This window comes from Gigantopelta aegis, chromosome 8 (genome assembly GCF_016097555.1).
Source record: "Gigantopelta aegis isolate Gae_Host chromosome 8, Gae_host_genome, whole genome shotgun sequence".
In the NCBI taxonomy this organism is placed as follows: Eukaryota; Metazoa; Mollusca; class Gastropoda; order Neomphalida; family Peltospiridae; genus Gigantopelta; species Gigantopelta aegis.
In genome coordinates this window covers 48919226-48943949 of record NC_054706.1, presented here as the reverse complement: position 1 = coordinate 48943949, position 24724 = coordinate 48919226, and the positions used below count along the sequence as shown (strand labels likewise).

General features: G+C 38.9%; 1 protein-coding gene across 1 annotated transcript in view; it reads right to left on the bottom strand.

The window, feature by feature from the left end:
- Window positions 1–1112: 1112 nt before the first annotated feature.
- LOC121379696 overlaps window positions 1113–24724 on the bottom strand; it is a 36721-nt gene continuing 13109 nt past the window's right edge. Inside the window, exons 7-17 of the mRNA XM_041508347.1 lie at window positions 23804–23872; window positions 19448–19576; window positions 18328–18432; window positions 15742–15831; window positions 13947–14033; window positions 12731–12856; window positions 11204–11290; window positions 8292–8408; window positions 6176–6298; window positions 3778–3861; window positions 1113–1624 (exon numbers count right to left, since the gene is read on the bottom strand). Coding sequence (XP_041364281.1) covers window positions 1524–1624; window positions 3778–3861; window positions 6176–6298; window positions 8292–8408; window positions 11204–11290; window positions 12731–12856; window positions 13947–14033; window positions 15742–15831; window positions 18328–18432; window positions 19448–19576; window positions 23804–23872 — 1118 coding nt within the window. The 3' untranslated portion in view covers window positions 1113–1523. The remainder of the gene's footprint in view (window positions 1625–3777; window positions 3862–6175; window positions 6299–8291; window positions 8409–11203; window positions 11291–12730; window positions 12857–13946; window positions 14034–15741; window positions 15832–18327; window positions 18433–19447; window positions 19577–23803; window positions 23873–24724) is intronic.

The window sequence follows — 24724 nt, the reverse complement described above, 5'->3', positions numbered from 1 at the left end:
AATAGGTTCCTCTTTGTATTGGTATACCAGTTGTCATGACTACTATATATTACATATATATGCAATAGCTGTAGTTTAAAACATGCTGTATTGTCGTGATCAACGATTCCATTCTTCTGTACTCGGAAATAGTATACAATATTCGACGTAACAATGTTGTAACTGACAAAGACAAAAAAAAAAACGAAAAGTGCTAATTATTTGTTTTATTGGCAAGTGCTTCCACGGGTAAAATGGGTACAGAGAAATAGTTAATTTACGACGTGTTTCTAAAAAACAAAACAATTTAGAACTCCAATGAGATAGAGGTCACTTAGAGAAGCAGTGGGTGCAGTGCAGTGATTCATATGGCCCATGTTTAAAGGGACATACCCTAGTTTTTAAACACTAAGGCATTTTTTTCACTATTAGAGCCGTTTTTGATAACTGAAATCATACTTTACTTAGATTTTATGGTTTAGATTATCAATTTCCATACATTAGAAGTGTTTTTGGTCATCCTGATGTTTTTAATATCACAAAATGCATTTCTCATATTTTTGCGTCTGAGAAGTAACAGTTATGGAGTCGAGTTTTAATCTATTTTTAAGAGGGTATTTCACCATTTCAAAGACACAGACTCCTGTTTCACTCAACTGTAACTTTATCCAAATGTGTTACAGGTTTGTAGATTAACTAAACTTAGTGTTAATTTTCATGGGTTGAAACTAGGGTCTGTCCCTTTTTTTTTTTTTTTTTTTTTTTTTTTTTTTTTTTTTTTTTTTTTTTTTTTTGGGGGGGGGGGGGTTGTTGGTCTTTATTTGTCCGAAGTTCCATGTGATAATACGCCAACCATTGGTATCATGAATTGTTTCATTCTTATCATCATCTGTGGCTGCCGATCTTTTCTCCGCCCTACATTATCTTTAATGACTATATATATATATATATATATATATATATTTGTTCCTGGACATCGTGTTTTTTAGTTTTGTATTACAATTGTGACACAACTTGAAATGAAAAGCACTTGCCGGTGTGTGTATGTGCGTGTGTGAAATGAAGATGTCGTGTCTGTAGTTATATTGTAACGGTACATGTAATATGTGATTGACAACTATAACACGCGTGTGTATACATTATTATTATTATTATTTCTTTCCAAATCTCCGAGCCTGTGTTTTTTCGAAGGTGAAGGCCTATTTTCTCGTTTGTTTGTATGTAAATAAAATGTATTTCCATGTGCGATCTGCGTCTGATTGTTCACCTCTATTGTGTTTCCATGTTCGTCTTTGATTGTGAATGCTTATATGTGTTTTATGAATGTGTGGGATAGTGTCTGTCCAAATTTGTGTGTACACTGCCTAATTTGGTGTGTGTGTTTTTTGTTGGTTTTTTGTCTGGGGTTTTTTTCTTCATTTTTGTGTGTATATGTGTGTATATTCATGTGTATTTTATGCTTGCATTACGGTTGCGTGATAGTCTGTGTGTGTCCGTTTTAACTATTGTATTTTCTAAGATCTGTGAATCGATTATGCACCTATCTAGGTGCAGGTGATGTTGGCGCTGTTGCCACTGATGGTGCACGAGCACGTGTCCCACGTGTCTCCGTTGTTGTGACAGTTGCCGTTGCTGTCCTTACACTCTGAAAGACAGAAGGAAGAAATCGTCCATTTAAAGACGTACTAAACACTTTTCTAAAGGGACATTCCCGAGTTTGCTGCAATTTTTAAGATGTTATCGACTAACACAGACTTTTTAACGATTGTAATTACATATCAAATATATTTTTCTGCATCAAATATTATTGGCTGTATATTAAATGTGTTTAGAATCGTTGTAATATTTGTATTAGGTTAAATTTCATTTTGTTTCCTCAAATATTGTTTTTTAGTACGTCCGAAATTATTTGAAGACAAATTTCACTTTGGGCTTCTTACAAATATTAAGACGACCAGAAACACATTGAATATATAGACACTGATATTCTAAATAAGAAAATATATTTAATATGTAAGTTTAATCGTAGAAATTTTTTTTTAGTCAGTCTTACAATGCAGCAAACTCAGGAATGTCTCTTTAATTACTGTTATATGGAGTCAGGCATATGGTTAAGGACCACATACATAATGAGAGAAGACGTTTGTTTTGTTTAACGACACCACTAGAGCACATTGATTTATTAATCATTGGCTATTGGATGTCAATTTTGACACAGGTATAGAGATGAAACCCGCTACATTAGTAGCATGGGATCGTTTATATGCACTATCCCACAGACAAGATAGCACATACCACGGCCTTTGATATACCAGTTGTGGTGTACTGGCTAGAGCGAGAAATAGCCCGATAGGCCCACCGACGGGGATCGATCCTAGACCGACCACGCATCAAGCGATCGTTTTACCACTGGGCTACGTCCCGCCCTCCTCAATACAGAGATAAGAAACCTTGTGGCACGCTGTGGTCTACTCTTCTTTTCGATTCGATGCTAGGTGTATGTTATATGCACTATCCCACAGACAGGATATACATACCACGACCTTTGTTACAACAATGGGCTCACAGACAGAAATCGATCCTAGATCTACAGCGCATTAGACTCAAGCCTCTAAAAGAAAGGAGAGACTTCTAGATAAGTCTGAGAGCTGACAGGTTCTGGGTTCGAATCACAGTACCGGCTTTAAGCCAGAATCAGGTTTTAACAACTCAGTGGGAACGTGTAAATAGTGCACTCGCCTGACCTAAGATCCATCTCCGTCGGTTGGCCCATTGGTCTATTTTTAATTCACCAACATGATGATATATAAAAAAAAAAGATGACAAAAGGCCGTGGTATTTGCTATCCTGTCTGTGGGAAGGTGCATATAAAAGATCTCTTGAAACTAATGAAAACATTTAGCGGGTTTCCTCTCAACTACTGTATGACAAATTACCAAATGTTTGTCATCCAGTAGTCAATGATTAAAAAATAAATGTTCTCTAGTGGTGTCGTTAAACAAAACAATATTTAAGCATGTGTAAGTAGTGATCTCTCTTTATATGAACAAGTTATAATATGCAGCTAAAACAGACACAACAACGACTGGCCAAAGGCCGTGGTATGTGCTGTCCTGTCTGTGGGAAAGTGCATATAAAAGACTCCTTGCTGCACTAGAAAAAATGTAGCGGATGTCCTTTGATGACTACGTGTCAGAATTTTCTTTAAAATGTTTAACCCCCAATATTCGATGATTAATTGTGCTCTAATGGTGTCGTTAAACAAAATAAAATAAAACAGGCACAATTCAGGGATTTTTGTTTTTACACATACTAGGGATTTATTCAGGCGTTCTGTGGTTTGAACATAGGCCCATTGCCAAAAGAAGGTGGCACTGAAAATTCCCATTTTTTTAATGCAAAACGTTCCCATATATATATATATATATATATATATATAAAATTGTGTATGTACTGCATCGTTCAGTGGCCTAATCAACATCCCAAGTATGATTTGCTAGCGCGAATTTTCCCAATCCAATCAGTCATGGGACCCTGACAAAACATCCTGATTAAATCCCTGCATGAAACATGGTGTGTACATATTTAGTACAGAACTTAAAACGTTTACAGTTCAGGGATCCTCTCTGTACAGCGTGTTTAGAGTGTACATAAGCCAGTTAAAATGTACGCTGTGTTACAGTGCAGCTGAATAATTTGTTACAAATCGTTACAGAAAGTCGTATCGTGAAATCGTGCCTTTAGCTGATATGAAGCGGGGGTTTGTTTTTTGGGGGTTTGTTTTGGTTTTTTACTTACTCCAATCCATGTGACCGTCCGCTTTACACAGATGACAGTCCTTAGTCTGGCCTGGGGTCAAGCAGGTCCCCGCAAAGTTACATTCTGGAAAATAAACAAATAACAATATTATTACCCATATGGGTAAAGGGACATTCCTGAGTTTGCTGCAATGTTTTAAGATGTTATCGACTAATAAAATATTTCTACGATTAAACTTACATATTAAATATATTTTCTTGTTTAGAATATTAGTGGCTATATATCAAACGTGTTTCTGATCGTTCTAATATTTGTACTAGGTTAATTTTCATTTTATTTCCGAAAACATATTTTTTCGTACGTACGAAATTATTTGAAGACAAAATCCAGTTTGGGCTTCTTACAAATATTAAGACAACCAGAAACACATTGAATATACAGACACTGATATTCTAAACAAGAAAATATATTTAATATGTAAGTTTAATCGTAGAAATATTTTAATAGTCCGAAACATCTTACAATGCAGCAAACTCAGGAATGTCCCTTTAAAAAAATATCATGAACATATCAAAGTGTTACGTCCCACTAGAACACCAAGTGGGCCCCTGCGCGTGCTGTAACCTCACCGTGGTGCAGGGATGTAACATTGTCTTTGAGAATGGCCAATACAGCACAGAATTGAAATTTTGAATAAAAGTCAGTATCTATCTGTGATATTTGTATTTTTGCATAGTTCTTTACACTGTGTTTTGATTTTAACTGTTGAATTTTTATATTGATGTTGATCATCACATTGTTGTTGCATTTACCATAGTTTGACACCCAATAGCCGATGTATTTTTCGTGCTGGGGTGTCGTTAAACATGCATTCATTCATTCATTCCAAGTGAGACGTAACACTTCCGACGTCACACGATGATGTCATCGATTGGCGCACTACAACCTTACAGAAACGTCAACTAAACGAGCCGACTGATATAAATACAGAACTTCACATAACTTGTCTTTGCTTCCTATTAATTGCACAAGTTTAATTTGCGCAAGAATATATACCACGAGACCGCGTAGCGGTCGAGTAGTATGTTCTTTCCAAAAATAAACGAGTGCAATAAATAGGAAGCGAAAACAACGTATGTGAAGTTCTGAATTTTATTACATACCTTTTATGTTTTACAAAAACGGTTTTTAATTTAATGCCATAACAATAATGTGTTAAAGGCACATTCCCGAGTTTGCTGCAATTTTTAAGATGCTATCGACTAACAGAGACTTTTTAAGGATTGTAATTACATATCAAATATATTTTTCTGCATCAAATATTATTGGCTGTATATTAAATGAGTTTAGAATCGTTGTAATATTTCTACTAGGTTAACTTTCATTTTATTTTCTAAAATATTATTTGAAGATAAATTCCACTTTCGGCTTCTTACAAATATTAAGACGACCAGAAACACATTGAATATATAGACACTGATATTCTAAACAAGAAAATATATTTAATATGTAAGTTGAATCGTAGAAATATTTTTTTAGTCAGAAACATCTTACAATGCAGCAAACTCAGGAATGTCCCTTTAAATCTATGATCAAAACTCCTTTCATGGATTTACTTAACGTTAAGAATCTTACTCTGTGACAGCCTTGTGTAATGTTTCAAATATGATGTGACGGAATTTGTAAATCATAATATGACGTTAGTAAATAAAAGGCTCTAACTGCAGTAAAAATAAAAAGGGAATTCTTCATTTAAAAAGTTCCGGATCAAATATCACATATCATAATATTATGTGATACAAAATAAATGTATCACAAGGTTTCAAAATGTCTTTATCACTGTAGTAAGAATGAATAGGTATGTAATAAAACAAATTAAGATCGATTATGGGTAATACATAGGATATTAAACTCTCTACCATTTTATATCATGTTTATGTCCCTCGTGAAATACTATTCAATTATCACGAACATGATTAGTACATAGGATAGTACATACCACGGCCTTTGTTACACCAGTTGTGGAGCACTGGCTGGAACGAGAAATAGCCCAATGGGTCCACCGACTGAGATCGATCCTAGACCAACTGTGCACCAAGCGAGCGCTTTACCACTGGGCTACGTCCCGCCCCTTAACGCGTGTGGCATAGATAGCTACAAGAAACAAGCACCTGTCGCGGTTGGAGAGACAAGGATTGGGATGTGGAGGTGGACAGTGAAAGAAGTTAAAAGATAGCAGGAGCTGCCAGGTCGGGAAGCAATGAGAAGGACGTCAATGGAGAGAAACGAAAGAAATTAAAAATAATAATAATAATAAATAAATAAATAAATAAATAACAAAAAAAAATAACAATTTTTGTATTTTTAATTTAAAAAACAAACAAATAATAATAATAATATTAATAATAATAATGTAAACAACTTAAAGGATACTCACTGACTGGCCCGTTCGGGTCGTCGATGAAGCCGACACTTGTGCCTGTTGTTGAACAGATCTTTTGCTTGCACCCAAACTCAAAGGTGTGTCCTTCTGGAAAGCATTCACCTCCATTCAGGCACTCTACAACACAAAGGTTATCAATAGTATCCGTTGTTTGGAAGATCCCAACAATTGCGGAAGGGTCGGGGTGCTTAACGTTCGATGGGCTGTTATATTTCAATTTACTATTCAAAGTGAAAACGTTTGGTTTATTTGATTCCAAACGTCTGGTACTTCTGACGCGTAGTTTTCCGAGGAAATGTGTGAATCGGCGAAACCGTCCTCTACGGAAGAGTATTGGGGCCAAGCAAAAAAAAAAAAGGTTTTAAAAAGTTGTCAGCGATTGCTAAAGCATTACATAGGGTTTCTTCCTCTATCCTTCCCCTATCAATATCAATAAGGGAAGGGCTGTATGTGACTCGAGCCAGCCTTTCACCTACTCGCCGAGTTATGCCTAGGTCACATATGATGCTGCCGCCGCACGGTTTTGCGGTCTGTGGTTTGTAGATGGGATTTTTACAAATCGTACGGCTTTGTGGGCTGCGGAAGCAGTGTTCACAAATGTTACGGGGTCCGCACGGCAATCGTAAAAGTCATGAAATCAAAATGCGCGAGGAGACCGCAAGGCGCTAGTTAACAAACCGCGAGGCGCCCTCACGGCGACCGCAAGGCAATCACAAGGTGCCCTCACGGTTATTTAGAACATTGTACGGCCATCTCACGGAGGCCTCACGGTTATTGGGGATGCCGTACGATTTTCTAGGTACACCAGACAGGGTAAAACCTTGAGGTCACCTCACGGCCACCGTACAGTGACCTTGCGATACTACATGCGGCGTGGTTGTGGCCTACGGCCTTGCGATTTCCGAAAAAAAGTTTAATGTCAAATTTAAAAAATCGTAAGCCCCTGCGACAAGCAAAAAACCTTGAGATCGCCTCACGGCTATCGTATTCTACCATGCGGCCTTCAGCACGGTTATGGCAATTTTGGGGACTTACGGCCGCCGCCAACACGCCGCAGGCCATTTGTGACCTAGGCATTATTGAACTCACTTTGGTTTGGAGATGGTACCAGGATGCTAACAGCCTTAAACCCCTACACCCCCATTAACAGGACAGTACGTACCATTGATATCCTAGCTCCCGTCCCAACTAAGATAAAAAGAAGAATTTGACACTATCATCATTTCTTTTCCTGCGCCCAGTGTTACGAAAATCACCTTAAGTACCTAACTACCTTGTAATACACGTAAGGTTATCTTAGCGTTAAAGGGACATTCCCGAGTTTGCTGCATTGTAAGATGTTTTCGACTAATAAAATATTTCTACGATTAAAGATACATATTAAATATATTTTCTTGTTTAGAATATTAGTGTCTGTATATTCAATGTGTTTCTGGTCGTCTTAATATTTGTAAAAAACCCAAACTGGATTTTGTTTTCAAATAATTTCGTACGTAAGAAAAAATATTTTTTTAGGAAATATAATGAAAATTAACCTAGTACAAATATTAGAACGATCAGAAACACGTTTAATATACAGCCACTAATATTCTAAACAAGAAAATATATTTAATATGTAAGTTTAATCGTAGAAATATTTTATTAGTCAATAACATCTTAAAACATTGCAGCAAACTCAGGAATATCCCTTTAAGATCGATTCGTAAACCGGGACCCTGGACGGAAAAGCTAGAAGTAGTCAGAACGTGCGCCCATGACAGGCGTATTCTACAGCAGCTTGCTATAAATGTGCTCGTTAAACAACTTGAACATGACATGTTATATGACTGAGTCACATATCCACCGACACGGGCCCAAATTTCGGGGAAAATTTATAAAATCTCAGGGCGTGGCCTTTCCTCGCCGTAGGGCGCATCGGAAGCTTTTAGCGCGGGGTTAAAAGTTCCCGATGTGTCGTACCAATTTTTACTGGCCGTAAGCCCGTAGACACGTCGTAGACAGCATCGCAGTACGTCCCCCGGAACATTCGTACGGATGCCGTACAATTTCCAAGATTATCGTACGAGTATACTTCGTGTGGGGCCCGGTGGATATGTGACTGTAGAATTACCTTTCTTAGTGACGCTTAGTGCGTACGAATTCCCGGATACAGTACAAGTGTATGTGATACAGTCCGTTGTTTTAGATTCGTTTTCGTTGTAACAGCCGCCCGATGAATCCTCACACTCTGGGGGGAAAAAAAATTAGAAGGAAAGTAGCACTGTATATGTACTGTATCAAAACTCCAAATTGGGAAAACGTATAGCATGTTCATTAATTCAGTGGCTATGCGACGATTAATTGCGTTTAATGCATATTTATCCAGATAATGATTTGTTGAGAGAAGCCATATATAACATGGGCATGAATACTATACAGTTGCCATACTCGTATATAGTTATGCTAATTTATGTATGGGTTGTTGTAAAAAGTCTTACTAAGCAAATGTGTTAAATCGCCGATACTTTGGCTTAGATATACACGTACGTACACACACACACACACACACACACACACACACACACACACACACACATACATTTTCGTCTATTGTACATATGAATATCCTGACCCCACTCCCACCACCACGCCCAGTCTTAGAGTTTTAAAGCTCCATTCCCTCTTTAGGTGACCTATTCGATTATTACTATTAGTATAATTGTATTAGTAAAGTAGGGCTAGTGGATTTTTAATCGTGGCTAGTAAACCTTTTTAATTACCGATCCCATGGCTAGTGGATTTTATAATAATTATAGAATCCTGATATATACATTTGTGTATATACAAACACACACACACACACACACACACACACACACACACACACACACACAAAGAGAGAGAGAGAGAGAGAGAGAGAGAGAGAGAGAGAGAGAGAGACGAGGAGAGAGAGACAGAGACAGAGACAGAGACAGAGAGAGACAGAGACAGAGAAAGAGAGCGGGGAGAGAGAGAGAGACAGACAGAGAGAGAGAGACAGAGACAGAGACAGAGAGACAAAGAAAGAGAGGGGGAGAGAGAGAGACAGACAGAGAGAGAGACAGAGACAGAGACAGAGAGACAAAGAAAGAGAGGGGGGAGAGAGACAGACAGACAGAGAGAGACAGAGACAGAGACAGAGAGACAAAGAAAGAGAGGGGGATTTTAGAGAAAAGGGGTAGCCGACAGAGAGAGAGACAGAGACAGAGACAGAAGACAAAGAAAAGAGAGGGGGGAGGGGAGAAGAGAAAGAGACAAGGGACAGAGAGAGACAGAGACAGAGAGAGAGAGACAAAGAAAGAGAGGGGGAGAGAGAGACAGACAGAGAGAGAGACAGAGACAGAGACAGAGACAGAGAGACAAAGAAAGAGAGGGGGAAGAGAGAGAGACAGACAGAGAGAGAGACAGAGACAGAGACAGAGACAGAGAGACAAAGAAAGAGAGGGGGAGAGAGAGAGACAGACAGAGAGAGACAGACAGAGAGAGAGACAGAGACAGACAGAGACAGAGACAGAGAGACAAAGAAAGAGAGGGGGGGAGAGAGAGAGAGGGGAGACAAGAAGGAGAGACAGAGACAGAGACGAGAGACAAGAAAGAAGAGAGGGGAAAAGAGAGAGAGGGACAGACAGAGAGAGAGACAGAGACAGAGACAGAGACAGAGAGACAAAGAAAGAGAGGGGAGAGAGAGAGACAGACAGAGAGAGAGACAGAGACAGAGACAGAGAGACAAAGAAAGAGAGGGGGAGAGAGAGACAGACAGGAGAGAGAGAGACAGAGACAGAGACAGAGAGACAAAGAAAGAGAGGGGGAGAGAGAGAGAGAGACAGACAGAGACAGAGACAGAGACAGAGAGACAAAGAAAGAGAGGGGAACGAGAGGAGAGAGAGAGAGAGACAGACAGAGAGAGAGACACAGAGACAGGGAGACAAAGAAAGAGAGGGGGAGAGAAAAGAGACAGACAGACAGAGAGAAGACAGAGACAGAGACAGAGACAGAGAGACAAGAAAGAGAGTGGAGTGAGAGAGACAGACAGACAGAGAGAGACAAGGGGACAGAAAGAGACAGAGACAGAGAGAAAGAAAGAGAAAGAACAGAGAGGGGGGAGAGAGAGACAGACAGAGAGAGAGACAGAGAACAGGACACAGAAAGGAGACAAAGAAAGAGAGGGGAGGGAGAGAGGAGAGAGAGAAGAGAATAGACAGAGAGAGACAGAGACAGAGACAGAGAGACAAAAAAAGAAAAGGGGGGAGAGAGAGAGACAGGGGACAGAGAGAGAGACAGAGAACAGAGACAGAGAGACACAACAGAAGAGAGGGGGCAGAACGAGACAGAACAAGGGGGGAAGACAGAAAGAAAGAGACAAGAGAGAGAGAGAGCGAGAGGGAAAAGAAAAGAGAGAGGAGGGGGAAGAGAGAGAGACAGACAGAGAGAGAGACAGAGACAGAGACAGAGACAGAGAGACAAAGAAAGAGAGGGGGGAGAGAGAGAGACAGACAGAGAGATAGTGGTATATATATATCAGGGCTTTTATAATTGCTAAAATCCACTAGCCATGGCATCAGTAATTAAATAGGTTAATTATAGATTAAAAATCCACTAGCCATGGCATCAGTAATTAAATAGGTTAATTATAGATTAAAAATCCACTAGCCCTACTGGGAGGTATACATAAGGCAAATGGGTATTTCACTGATATATATATATATATACACACACACACACACACACACACACACACACACACACACACACACACACACACACACCAGTGAAATACCCATTTGCGTTATTTATACCTCTCAGTTTATATAATACGAAATACGAACCTACAGTATATATGGTAATAACCTAACATGACCAATTCTAGAACAACCCTATGCTCGAATTTTATAATTGAAACAAAAATACCCCCACACCACCCATCCCTACCAAAAAAGAACAAACAAACAAAAACTCCCAACAACAACAACAAACAAAAAGGCAAAACAGTCTATCAATACGTACTGATGTCAAACGTTCCGTTAGCTTTGCAAACGCTGCACCCATCCACATCCCCAGTGTTCAAACAGGCTCCAGCTGAAGATCTGCATTCTGAAATTAATTAGCAATATATATATATATATATATATATATATAGATATATATATATATATATAATATATATATATATATATATATATATATATATATATATATATATATAAGTAGCCAACAGCAGCATAATCGATCCTATGGTTGATGGGTGTTGGGTTCGCGTCCCAGTACCGGATGTCACCCCGAGTGGGTTTTAGCGACTCATTGGGAATGTTTGAAAGGCCTCTACGGAGACTTCTAACCATCAACCCGTGCCCTGAACATTCTGGATGGTTAAGGTGTATTTTAAGAACAAACATAAGACAAATGTGCAAACAGAAACAATGCACACAAACACACACGTGGAGAGAGAGAGACAGAGACAGAGAGACAGACAGAGAAACAGAGAGAGACAGAGACAGACAGACACAGACATACAGACAGAGACAGACATGCAGGACAGAGAGAGAGAGAGAGAGAGAGAGAGAGAGAGAGAGAGAGAGAGAGAGAGAGAGAGAGAGAGAGAGAGAGAGAGAGAGAGAGAGAGAGAGAGGAGAGAGAGAGAGAGAGAGAGAAAGAGACAGACAGAGACAGAGACAGAGACAGAGAGAGAGAGAGAGAGAGCGAGAGAGAGAGAGAGAGAGAGAGAGAGAGAGAGAGAGAGAGAGAGAGAGAGAGAGAGAACGATGGGGAGGGTGCGAAAGAGAAAAGTGAGAGAAGTGCATATTTATTTATTTATTAATCATCGGCTATTGGATGTCAAACATTTAGTAATTCTGATATATAATCTTTGAGGAAACACGCTTCATTTGTTTCATTAGTAGCAAGGGACTTTTATATGCACTTTCACACGGACATGACAGCACGTACCACGGCCTTTGATATAACAGTCGCGGAACACTAGTTTGAACGGAGGAAAATAGCCAGGTTGGGAGATATAGAGAGGCCAAGACAGAAGGAGTGAAACATACAAAGACACATATATTGAGACAGACAGACATGCAGACAGGCACGAAGTTGGACAGATGGATTTTTTAAACACCTCCAGGGCACATTGATTGGATAATCATCGGCTATTGCATGCCAACCAATTGGTATGTTTGACATATTGTTTTAGAGAAGAAACCCGCAACATTTTTTTTTTCATTAGTAGCAAGAGCTACATGTACTTTATATGCACCATCCCACAGACAGGATAGCATATACCACGGCTTTTGATATACCAGTCGTGGTACACGTGGAACGAGAAATAACCCAAATGGGTCCACCTACGAGGATCGATCCCAGACCGACAGCGCATCGGGCGAGTGTTTTACCACTGGGCCACGTCCCGTTCCTCGGCTATTGGATGGCAACCATTTGGTATGTCTTGACGATTTTAACAAAGCAAGGTGTATATGATAATAAAAAAATAAAATAAATATAAAAAAAACCACACACAGAACTATGACTACTTACTTCGACTGGTTTCCACCATGCCGTATGAGGTGGTTTGACCAACGGTGTTGGACTGACATTCATAGGTCACACAGTTCGTCGTCGCAGTCGCACCAATGTCCAGACAGCTATCATCGTGGTCACAGCCTGTGAAAACAGAACTCGGCAATTCAGTGCATGAACAAACAAATGTATCCGTGCATGTGGTATGTATGTTTGTGTTTTAGTTAGTATGGGTGCCATAGATATATAGACAAACAGACAGGCAGGCAGGCAGGCAGGCAGGCAGGCAGGCAGGCAGGCAGACTGGCAGGCAGGCAGGCAGGCAGAGAAACAAACAGACAGACAGACAGGAAGGCAGGCAGGCAGGCAGGGCAGGACAGGCAGGCAGACAGACAGACAGAGATACAGACAGACAGGCAGGCAGGTAGGACAGGCAGGCAGGGAGGCAGGATAGGCAGACAGGCAGGCAAGCAGGCAGATAAAATGTGTCCAGATAGTTACCATTGTGGTCGCAGTTTGTTAAAACCGAGCTAGTCAATTCAGTGCAACAACCATGTAGACACAAATGGGTTCGTTTTTAAACAACGATAAATGGTATCTAATGGACATTTAGTACAGTATACTAAAAATTGTTTTACATATCCTCAGAAACCAGGTTTAAAAGGAACTTCAGAGTGCTTTCCATCCATAACTTTACATTCGCGCTTGTAGAGTTAATACTATGACGTCACTGAGTAACCGGTTTCATCAATTCATTTCATTGGTCAGTGTGGCCTTGACGTCCGAGTCATTACCATGGAGCAGCCAATCAGATGTCTTTAAATAGACATACCAACACGTGTGATACTGCACAAGAAATTCAGTATTCTCTATGTCGACAGATTAATGTTCTCTACAATTGACGTTTATGAAATGCAGTATTCTCTATGTCGACAGATTAATGTTCTCTACAAATGACATTTATGAAATGCAGTATTCTCTATGTTGACAGATTACTGTTCTCTACGACTGACGTTTATGAAATGCAGTATTCTCTATGTAAAGATATTATTGTTCAATACAATGTCGTTTATGAAATGCAATATTCTCTATGTAAACAGACTTCTGTTAAATACAATGGCGTTTGTGAAATGCAATATTCTCTATGTACACAGATTACTGTTCAATACAATGGCATGTATGAATTGCAATATTCTCTATGTAAACAAAATTAATCGTCACATGTTTTACTCACGGAGATTCCAGCTAAAATCCGCTTTACAGATGTTACAGCCATCTTGTTCATTCACGTCGAAACACTCTCCGCTTGCCGACTTACAACCTTTGAGGAAATGAAATAATACAACTCATCTTTCTTGTCACTCCATGGTAGAAGCTTTATGCGTCAGTGACTATGTTAGTCAGAGAGAGATAGAGAGATAGAGAGAGAGAGAGAGAGAGAGAGAGAGAGAGAGAGAGAGAGAGAGAGAGAGAGAGAGAGAGAGAGAGAGAGAGAGAGAGAGACAGACACAGAGAGAGAGAGAGAGAGAGAGAGAGAGAGAGAGAGAGAGAGAGAGAGAGAGAGAGAGAGAGAGAGAGAGAGCGAGCGAGCGAGCGAGCGAGACAGACACACAGAGAGAGAGAGAGAGAGAGAGAGAGAGAGAGAGAGAGAGAGAGAGAGAGAGAGAGAGAGCAAGCAAGCAATGGGTGAGTGATTCGGATGATTTGTGATTCAGACATTTAATTAAGTGAATCAACGAGTAAAAAGAACCAAGTGAGTCAATGACTAAATAGTACGTACAACACGACTAAGTGAGTCCATGAGTATAAATTGTTCAGTACGTGAATCACGAAGTAAAAGTCTAAGAGAATAACTGTTAATGAGCGACTCAGTATGTAAGTGAATCAACATCAGCAGTTAGTTGGCACACTAAGTCAGTTGCCTAATGATTCACCTAAGAAAGTCAATGAGTAAGGGCCTCGGTAACTGAGTCATTGAGTGAATGATTGAGTCACCGAGTAGGTACATGAGTCAGTGAGTAAAATTAAGTATTCAGTGAGTCGGTGAATCAGTGGATAGAATACTCAGTTAAAGAATAACGAACTAGAAGACATAGTAAGTGAAGCAGTGAGTGTTTTAATAGTGTATCAGTTTATAGTACTCATGTTTCTATTTGTCGCATGTCCATTTTCCATTCCTGGTATATATTATATACTTATTTACTTGCCATCTTGTTGTGCCTTCATAACCAGGCCCGTTGGAACGCTATCTTAAGTTGGAGGGGCACACTCTTTAGAGGGAGGGGGGAGACAAAAACCAGATATTTATATTTATTTATATAGAAAAGAAAAACGAAACAAAAGCGTACATGTTTCGTCCTCAAGTGCTGAGCCTGTTCATCCATCCCCACCCCAACCCCAACCCCTACCCCCGGTTGCTAAGACTTGATAACATGTATGAAATACGCCCAGCAGAAAAACATAATGTTCGTACACGTGTAGGCCTACATTGCAGACCCATAGGAACGATATCTGAGATGGGGGGCACAATCTCTAGTGATGGGAGTTATAACCTCCAGTATGAGTGTGTGTGTGCGTGCGTGCGTGCGTGCGTGTGTGTGTGAAGAGAGGGTGGGGATACCACTCATATTTTATTTTTATTTATGTAGAGTAGAACACATGGCGGACACAGGACACACAAATACGCACGCACACATACACACACAGAGAGAGAGAGAGAGAGAGAGAGAGAGAGAGAGAGAGAGAGAGAGAGAGAGAGAGAGACGCCACACACACATACACGACACACACACACACGCACGCACGCACAGAGAGAGAGAGAGAGAGAGAGAGAGACGCCACACATACACGACACACACACACGCACGCACACACAGAGAGAGAGAGAGAGAGAGAGAGAGACAGACAGACAGACAGACAGACAGACAGACGGCACACACACACACACACACACACATACACGACACAGACACACACACGCACGCACGCACGCACGCACACCGGTTCCTACAGGCCTTCATTGTACGTACCAGTTTTCTTAAGATTGTGATCAGGTTGGCAGGTGTAGCAGTGTAGAGAACTACCGACGTCAACACACGTCCCGTCGGCAAATTTGCACTCTGCAGAAGAAAAAAAACCACAATAATGTGGGCCGAATTATAAAGCTTGTTTATGTCTTTTACACGCGTGTGGGCGGGACGTAGCCTAGTGGTAGAGCGCTCGCTTGATGTACAGTCGCTTTGGGATCGATCCCCGTCAGTGGGTCCATTAGGCTATTTCTCGTTCCAGCCAGTGTACCACGACTGGTATATCAAAGGCCGTGGCATGTGCTATCCTGTTTGTGGGATGGTGCATATAAATGATCCCTTGCTATTAATGAAAAAATGTAGCAGGTTTCCTCTCTTGGACTATATGTCAAAATTACCAAATGTTTGACATCCAATAGCCGATGATTAATAATCAATTTGTTCTAGTGGTGTCGTTGAACAAAAAACTAAAACCTTCTTACAAGCGTGTGACTACACACATTTAAAATGCATAAACACCTGCGTCGAAAGAAATCAGGCTTCGAAATTTCGGCCCTGTCTGTTTAACAATAACACCATCTCCGCGCATTGCTTTTAACGACAACTTCGACACTATGGAACATTAAAGGCGCAGGTCCTAGTTTCAATCCGGACAAAAGGCGACACTAAATTTGGTTAAGTTACAAAACTGTAACAGATTTGAATAACGTTACAAGAGGAAGGAAGGAATGTTTTATTTAACGACGCACTCAACACGTTTTAATTACGGCTATATGACGTCAGACATATGGTTAAGGACAACTCAGACAATGAAAGGGGAAACCCGCTACCGCCACGCAATGGGCTTATCTTTCCAGTTAGCAGCAAGGGTTCTTTTATATGCATCATCCCACAGACAGGGTAGCATATACCACGGCCTTTGATGTGGCTGGAACGAGAAATAGCCCAATGGGCTCACCAAATGGGATCGATCCCAAAACGACCATTAGGTGACTACTGATATCGCCACCTTTACTAAAATATCAAAAATTAGTTTGTTCAAATTCTTTACAATAGTATTTCAGAGACGTTTCTTCTTTATTTGAATATTAAATATTATACATACATGTATATATTATTATGTAATTAAAAACAAATCGACAATATTCCTTACAACGAGCTTTGGAATTTTTAGGTATTAAAATAACATAACTTTAACCAAGATACTCCATTTTACAATTTTTGTTCCTTCCAACCAGTGCACCACAATTGGTCGAAGACCGTTGTATGTGTTTTCCTGTCTGTGGAAAAGTGTCTGTAAAGGATCGCGTGCTGCATTAAGAAAAATGTAGCGGTTTTCCTCTGGCTATGTGTCAGAATTACCAAATGTTTGACATCTAATAGCCGATGATTAATTAATCAATGTGCTCTAGTGGTGTTGTTAAACAAACAAAAAAAATAATAAAAAAAAAAAAAAAAACCACCTTCCATTTTCAAACACACTCTTTCATAACATCAATGTAGATATATAGAGCTCAATTTACTTAATGTTTCAAGAGACGTAAATCTGATCAATTAGTTGTAAGATGATATTTTAGAGTTGTTTCCCCTGAATAATATGATTCAATGCAAAGTTGACGATTCCTCTGGTGTTGGTGAGGTTGGTGAGGTTATACCTAAAGATGTGATTGTTATTCAGCGGAGTGTTCTACTCAAGATTCCCATATCAGAGTAATTACAATTGCAAGAAACAAACACACACTACGGAAACCAAATAAAATCATTTTAAAAAACAAACAACAAAAACAAAAAAAACATAATCCTTCAAATTAATAAACTAATGAAGTATATGGCTCCAACTCCGTCTATAGGACTGCCATTATTATAGGGCGTGTCAGTTATGCCAGGATCAGCCTACCAACTGCCACGACGAAGTTGGCTAAATCGCTGATCGCTTGACTTCTACGACTGCCGAGTTGCTTGTCTGAACACTCTTACAACTCGATTATCGTCGTAATGCAACTTCTACGACCGTCGTAAGTTGGGAGTGGGAGAAATTACAATGCAAACGTCGAGTTGGCCAACTCCGTCGTGACAGTTGGTAGTCTGAACATAGCATTAGATACCAAAAATCACTCTGCGACTCCCATAAAAATAATTGGGTTCTCTAGCGAGGAACTGTAATTATTTTACAGAAATATTGTGCACAAATTATTTGGAAGGAAAACTACCTCGGTGGATCCATTAAACTGATTGGGTTTGTTTCACGTTCCAACCAGTGCACCACAACTGGTCAAAGGCCGTGGTATGTGCTTTCCTGTCTGAGGGGAAAGTGCATATAAAAGACCCCATTCTGTATTAAGAAAATGTAGCAGGAATCCTCTTTAAGACTACATGTCAAAAAATTACTATATGTTTGACATCCAATAGCCGATGATTAATAAATCAATGTGCTCTAGTGTTGGTGTTGTTGTTAAAAAAAAAAAAAAAAAAAAAAAAAAAAAAACCATTTATAAGAAAAAGCCCTTTAAATATTTAAAAACAAAATACATATCTATCCGTGAATTTTCAAAACAAAGGGAGGGTGATTTTGTTTGAATGAACACTTACTGGTGTATGCCCATTTCCCCATTCCATAACTCCCCGTTTGGCATTCCTTGTTACATGCATCATAGATTCCAACGGCCGCACAACTTCCGTTGTCCCTCTTGCATCCTGCAATGAGTAATCAAATCAAACTTCGTTAACTGTACAACTCTGGTAATTAACAAAATGGCTCCGGCAAAACTATGTCGTGCAACTCCACGCTGTATTTTACATGGTCAGTTAAGGGGGTATGAGAGTGAGATGGGCACTGTTTATGGCGGGCAATGGACAATTTGAAATAGCACTTTAAAAAAAGCTATTGACTAACAGAGATTTTTTAACGATTGTAATTACATATCAAATATATTTTTCTGCATAAAATATTAGTGGCTGTATATTAAACGTGTTTCTGATCGTTCTAATATTTGTACTAGGTTAAGTTTCATTTTATTTCCTAAAATACATTTTTTGGTACGTACGAAATTATTTGAAGACAAAATCCAGTTTGGGCTTCTTACAAATATTAAGACGGCCAGAAACACATTGAATATACAGACACTGGTATTCTAAACAAGAAAATATATTTAATATGTAAGTTTAATCGTAGAAATATTTTATTTTTTCGGAAACATCTTACAATGCAGCAAACTCGGGAATGTCTCTTTAATGCCGTTGAGGCCGAGATAAAAGTCGGTCTCTGGTCAAACCAAAATTTCAGAACTGATGCGACGTTGCGGCTTTTTCTTCTTCTGTTTTTTTCAAAGTATAGATTGCACAGAAAAGCAATAATACATGTCTCCCTCAGTATACTTAATAATGACTTATATGCATTGAATAATATAAGTCAATAGAACCCTAATTTATTTTATTATTATTATTATTATTATTATTATTATTATTAATATTAATATTATTGGGTTTTTGTTATTGTTGGGGTTTTTTGTTGTTGTTTTGTTTTGTTTTTTTGTTGTTTTTTTTGTTTTGTTTTCTAAATCACTCTCCACCATAATCCAGTATATATCCTGTATATATTTATTATTTGGTTGTACATTGTATTATGCTGATAAATTGTAAAAAAAAGAAAAGGAAAAAAAAGAAACGTAAAGCAATGAAGAACTTCAGCTTGATCTTGTATGGGTCTCACCTGCGTGATCTACCGACGGGGCGCACGTTCCGGAGGCGTCAGGTTCACACTTCCATGTGTCACATTCTATCTTCTTGGTCTCGCCGTTCGTGATGGTGTAGTTCACGTTGTTAATAGTCAGGATGCAGGCTAAAAGGCAAACATGGATGTATGTGATCGTAAACAAAATACGCAGAAAAAAAGGAGTTTGTTTTCTTTAACGACATCACAAGAGCACATTGATTAATTATGATCAGCGTCTATCGGGTAGGCAGGAATGCAATGTTTTATTTAACGACGCACTTAACACATTTTATTTACAGTTATATGACGTCGGACATATGGTTAAAGGGACATTCCTGAGTTTGCTGCAATTTTTAAATTGTTATTGACTAACAAAGACTTTTTAACGATTGTAATTACATATCAAATATATTTTTCTGCATAGAATATTAGTGGCTGTATAATAAACGTGTTTCTATCGTTTTAATATTTGTACTAGGTTAAATTTCATTTGATTTCCTAAAAAAGATTTTTTCGTACGTACGAAATTATTTGAAGACAGACTCCAGTTTGGGCTTCTTATAAATATTGAGAGGACCAGAAACACATTGAATATACAGACACTGATATTCTAAACAAGAAAATATATTTAATATGTAAGTTTAATCGTAGAAATATTTTATTAGTCGGAAACATCTTACAATGTAACAAACTCGGGAATGTCCCTTTAAGGACCACACAGATGTTGAGGGAGGAAACTCGCTGTCGCCACTTCATGGGCTACACTTTTCAGTTAGCAGCAAGGGATCTTTTATATGCACCATCCCACATACAGGATAGTATATACAAGTTGTGGTACCAGTTGTGGTGCACTGGCTGAAGGGCTATTGGGTGTCAAACATTTAGTCATCAGAGGAAACTCGCCACAGTTTTCTTAATGCAGTAAGGAATATTTTATATGCACTTTCCCACAGACAGGAAAGCACATACCACGACAATTGACCAGGTGTGGTGCACTGGTTGGAACGAGAAAAAAAACAATCAGTTGAATAGAGCCAAAGCACCGCGACTATATAAAAAAAGCTCCCTTGCTACTAAGGGAAAAATGCAGCTGGTTTCCTTTTCAAGACTATATGTCAAAATTACCAAATGTTTGATATTCATTAGCTGATGATTAATAAATCAATGAGGCTCTAGTGATGTCGTTAAACAAAACAAACTTTAACTATTCAATCTTCAAAAATTGGTTAGGCAAAACCAGTGGCGTGTCCAAGAATCCGAACAATCGTGAACAAATTGATTGGAACCAATCTGAACCATCATCTTTAGGTCGAGTCACTTCCCCTTATTGGTATTGATACATCACCATAAGAAGGTTCAACGCAGGCGTCGTGTTTCTTCGTGTAGCGTTGGTACTGGTCAACAACATGTAAGTTTAATGCTATGACTGGACTCGAGAATAATTAAACTAAAGGTTACACATTAATTACTCCATGTGCAGTTCAATACAATTTCTATGTCAGAATATATTCTGTAATAAATACAACACTGTCGAGAGGATCATGTGACTACTAGTATTAATTTTAGGGAGTGCTCTCAACTGGCATGCACCGTGTACAAAAAGCAACATAGGTCGATCACGAAATGTTTCAATTAATGGCACAATGCCACTTACACAGTTGTTATCAGTTAGTACTAATATAACAGGTTACTTCAAAACCAATGGGTTATTTAAAGACTACAGAGGTCAACCTACGTGAAAGATTTCAAAAAGCAATGGCATATCAGAATTTTGTTGGGTTTTTTTTTTTTTTTTGTAGTTTGTAGGTGTTTTTTTTATGAGGAACTATTTCCTAAACCGGACTACAGTAAGCTGCTACAGCAAGTAACGACACGGCAAATGTTGGTGTCGGCTAGAACTCTATGGCATCAGATTTAGCATTCCCAGTCTGGAGCTCCACGCGTTAAGACGTGTTTATTTCGCTTGTGCACACCACGTGCTTTCGTGTGCTCGACTTGGGGGTCCTTCATTTCGTTGTTTTTATCAGCGAAATGAAGTTTTCTACTGGGATGTATGCGGCCATTGGAACTGACTGAACGTTGGAACGCTTCTGTTTCGACAGTCTGCACCACCAGGTTGGATTCTTTTTTAGCGAGATTCCTTGCCTCCGCGTCATTTCTCCGTCTGACTGTCGACTTGTATTTTTCGTGACTTGTATGACGGCCATTCTGCAGAACGCCACGGTTGTTCGCGTTTAGTCTCTGCATGTCCGAACGTCTATTGACTGTCAATCTAGGGGTTTTCTTGACGGGATGCAACCCATCTCGTCCCTTTAAGCTGTGCACCCAAACGGCCTTAACGAGGCCACTCGCGTAGACATATCGATCGGACTTTAAACTTTTAGATCTGCGTTCAAAATTTTATGTCGAAATTACTTCTTTTTTTTAAATATTATTAAATAGTCCGATCCTCTCTTCTTTCTCTTATTTAATTTTGGACTGTCCTAAAATGCTCCAAATTATATAAATATTCGGCCGAGCAGTCAATTCTTTTTATTTTTGGCTTGTAACCTTTTTTTAAATTTTATTTATTCTATTAACTTTTTTACTAATTGCTATTTTCAAAATTCTGCCCATTTTCAACCCCCCATCCCTCCATCCCGAGTCAGGCCACCGATCTTATCGGAGGTCGGACTCGGGATGGGCGTGTTCGAAACCCTAGTGGTATATGGGCACGTTAAACTAGTTATCATCATCATCATCAGATTTAGGAAAAACAATGGGGGTTTTCAGACTCAGTAGCTTGCGACCATTTGGTTGTCAACGATTTCCAAAGCATTACCTAGAGTTAACACTGACGTAACTCCAGCTACATTAACTATTCTCGGAACCGGCGTGACGTCACACGGCCTAGTTACCGATCATCCGGGTCTTTGGGGGTGAAGCAAAGCCTTAGTGATTACTGGTTTACATAGAATAAAGTTATCATATTAAAGGGACATTCCCGAGTTTGCTGCAATGTTTTAAGATGTTATCGACTAATAAAATATTTCTACGATTAAACTTACATATTAAATATATTTTCTTGTTTAGAATATTAGTGGCTGTATATTAAACGTGTTTCTGATCGTTCTAATATTTGTACTAGGTTCATTTTCATTTTATTTCCTAAAATATATTTTTTCGTACGTACGAAATTATTTGAAGACAATATCCAGTTTGGGCTTCTTACAAATATTAAGACGACCAGAAACATATTGAATATATAGACGCTGATATTCTAAACAAGAAAATATATTTAATATGTGAGTTTAATCGTAGAAATACTTTATTAGTCGGAAACATCTTACAATGCAGCAAACTCAGGAATGTCCCTTTAACTTTTGACATGCCTTACATATTGTCATTTATTTTCTGTAGCTAACACATAGTTGCAATACGTCTTATGTTTATTATAACAGCTTGGGTTGCCATATAAGAGAAACGAACAACGGGAATCTGAATTAGTATAATCTATATTTAGTACCGATGTGTTTCTGTGTACTTTGAATGTCGAGGGGACAGGGCAGGTTGGGCAGAATATAATTTTTGTTGATGCAATTTTCATGTAATGTTAATTATAAATTTTAACAATTATGAAATGATAAGATAATTATTAATATAATAATTATGATGAGGACTACAAAATATATAATATAATTCTACAGGTTGGTAGGTACTGGGTTCGGATCCCAGTCGAAGCATGGGATTTTTAATCCAGATACCGACTCCAAACCCTGAGTGAGTGCTCCGCAAGGCTCAATGGGTAGGTGTAAACCACTTGCACCGACCAGTGATCCATAACTGGTTCAACAAAGGCCATGGTTTGTGCTATCCTGCCTATGGGAAGCGCAAATAAAAGATTCCTTGCTGCTAATCGGAAGAGTAGCCCATGTAGTGGCGACAGCGGGTTTCCTCTCAAAATATGTGTGGTCCTTAACCATATGTCTGACGCCATATAACCGTAAATAAAATGTGTTGAGTGCGTCGTTAAATAAAACATTCCTTTCTTTCTTTTCCTGGGTGTGTTGATACGCTGCTTTTATCGGTTCTATTAGTAAGCGTTAATATTATCGGCAATAGGAATTGATATGGTATATTAGAACCTTATGATAGGCGTGCAATTTTTAAAGGCATGTTTTAAAATCAGCTTTTTAATATAAAGTTAAACAGACTACTTGACATTACTTGTATGTACATTATAGAAACAGATTAAATTTACAGTTCGTACAACAATTGTCTCGACGTAAAGCATTTCACTTCAAACAACCCCTATGAACATATTTGGAATAACCCAAATAATAACTTATAAAGACCAAAAGTAATAATACTTACAGCACCCAGAGCTGGGGAGGGGTGTAGTGGGGATGGGGACTGTGGTAGGTGGTGCTCCAGGTTGCGCAGCTGAAATATAATGATAATAATAATTATTAGTATTATTATAAGAAGTAGTAGTAGTAGTAGAAGTAGTAGTAGTAGTAGTAGTAGTAGTAGTAGTAAGAAGTAGTAGTTGTTGTTGTTGTTGTTGTTGTAGTTGTAGTAGTAGTAGTAGTAGTTGTTGTTGTTGTTGTAATAGAAGTAGTAGTAGTAGTAGTAGTAGTAGTTGTTGTTGTTGTTGTTGTTGTAGTTGTAGTAGTAGTAGTAGTAGTAGTAGTAGTAGTAGTAGTAGTAGTAGTAGTAGTAGTAGTAGTAGTAGTAGTAGTTGTTGTTGTTGTTGTTGTTGTTGTAGTTGTAGTAGTAGTTGTTGTTGTTGTTGTTGTTGTTGTTGTTGTTGTTGTTGTAATAGAAGTAGTAGTAGTAGTATGACAGACATAGGCGTTCGCGTTCGGGCTCCCATTGTTGTAGGCAGTTGGCTTTTGCTGGAATTAAACGAAAATCCCCTAATCTGCACAACAACGATTGTTCATATTAGCATTACTACCAAACAGCTATATAGGGTTGCAAACGAATCACTACGCATTTTTACATGAATTACAACTAATTTTGAGGGTAGACTGATGGAAATACATGGTAAAAAGGTCTCAGGTTAGCACATTTTGTCCGAATATCCGTATAATTTTTGCTCGAATTCAGGTTTTGCTCCAGCTGGGGGGGGGGGGGGGGGGGGGGGGGGGGGGTGTGTGCAGTTGCCCCCACTCCATCCCCATTCCCCTGTTTCGTACGATATTGATTACAGACATTTTGTTGTTGGTATATGTTTTAATGTTGGTATATTACTTGCTTGTGTGTAAATTTAATTTAGATTCTAATTTCATA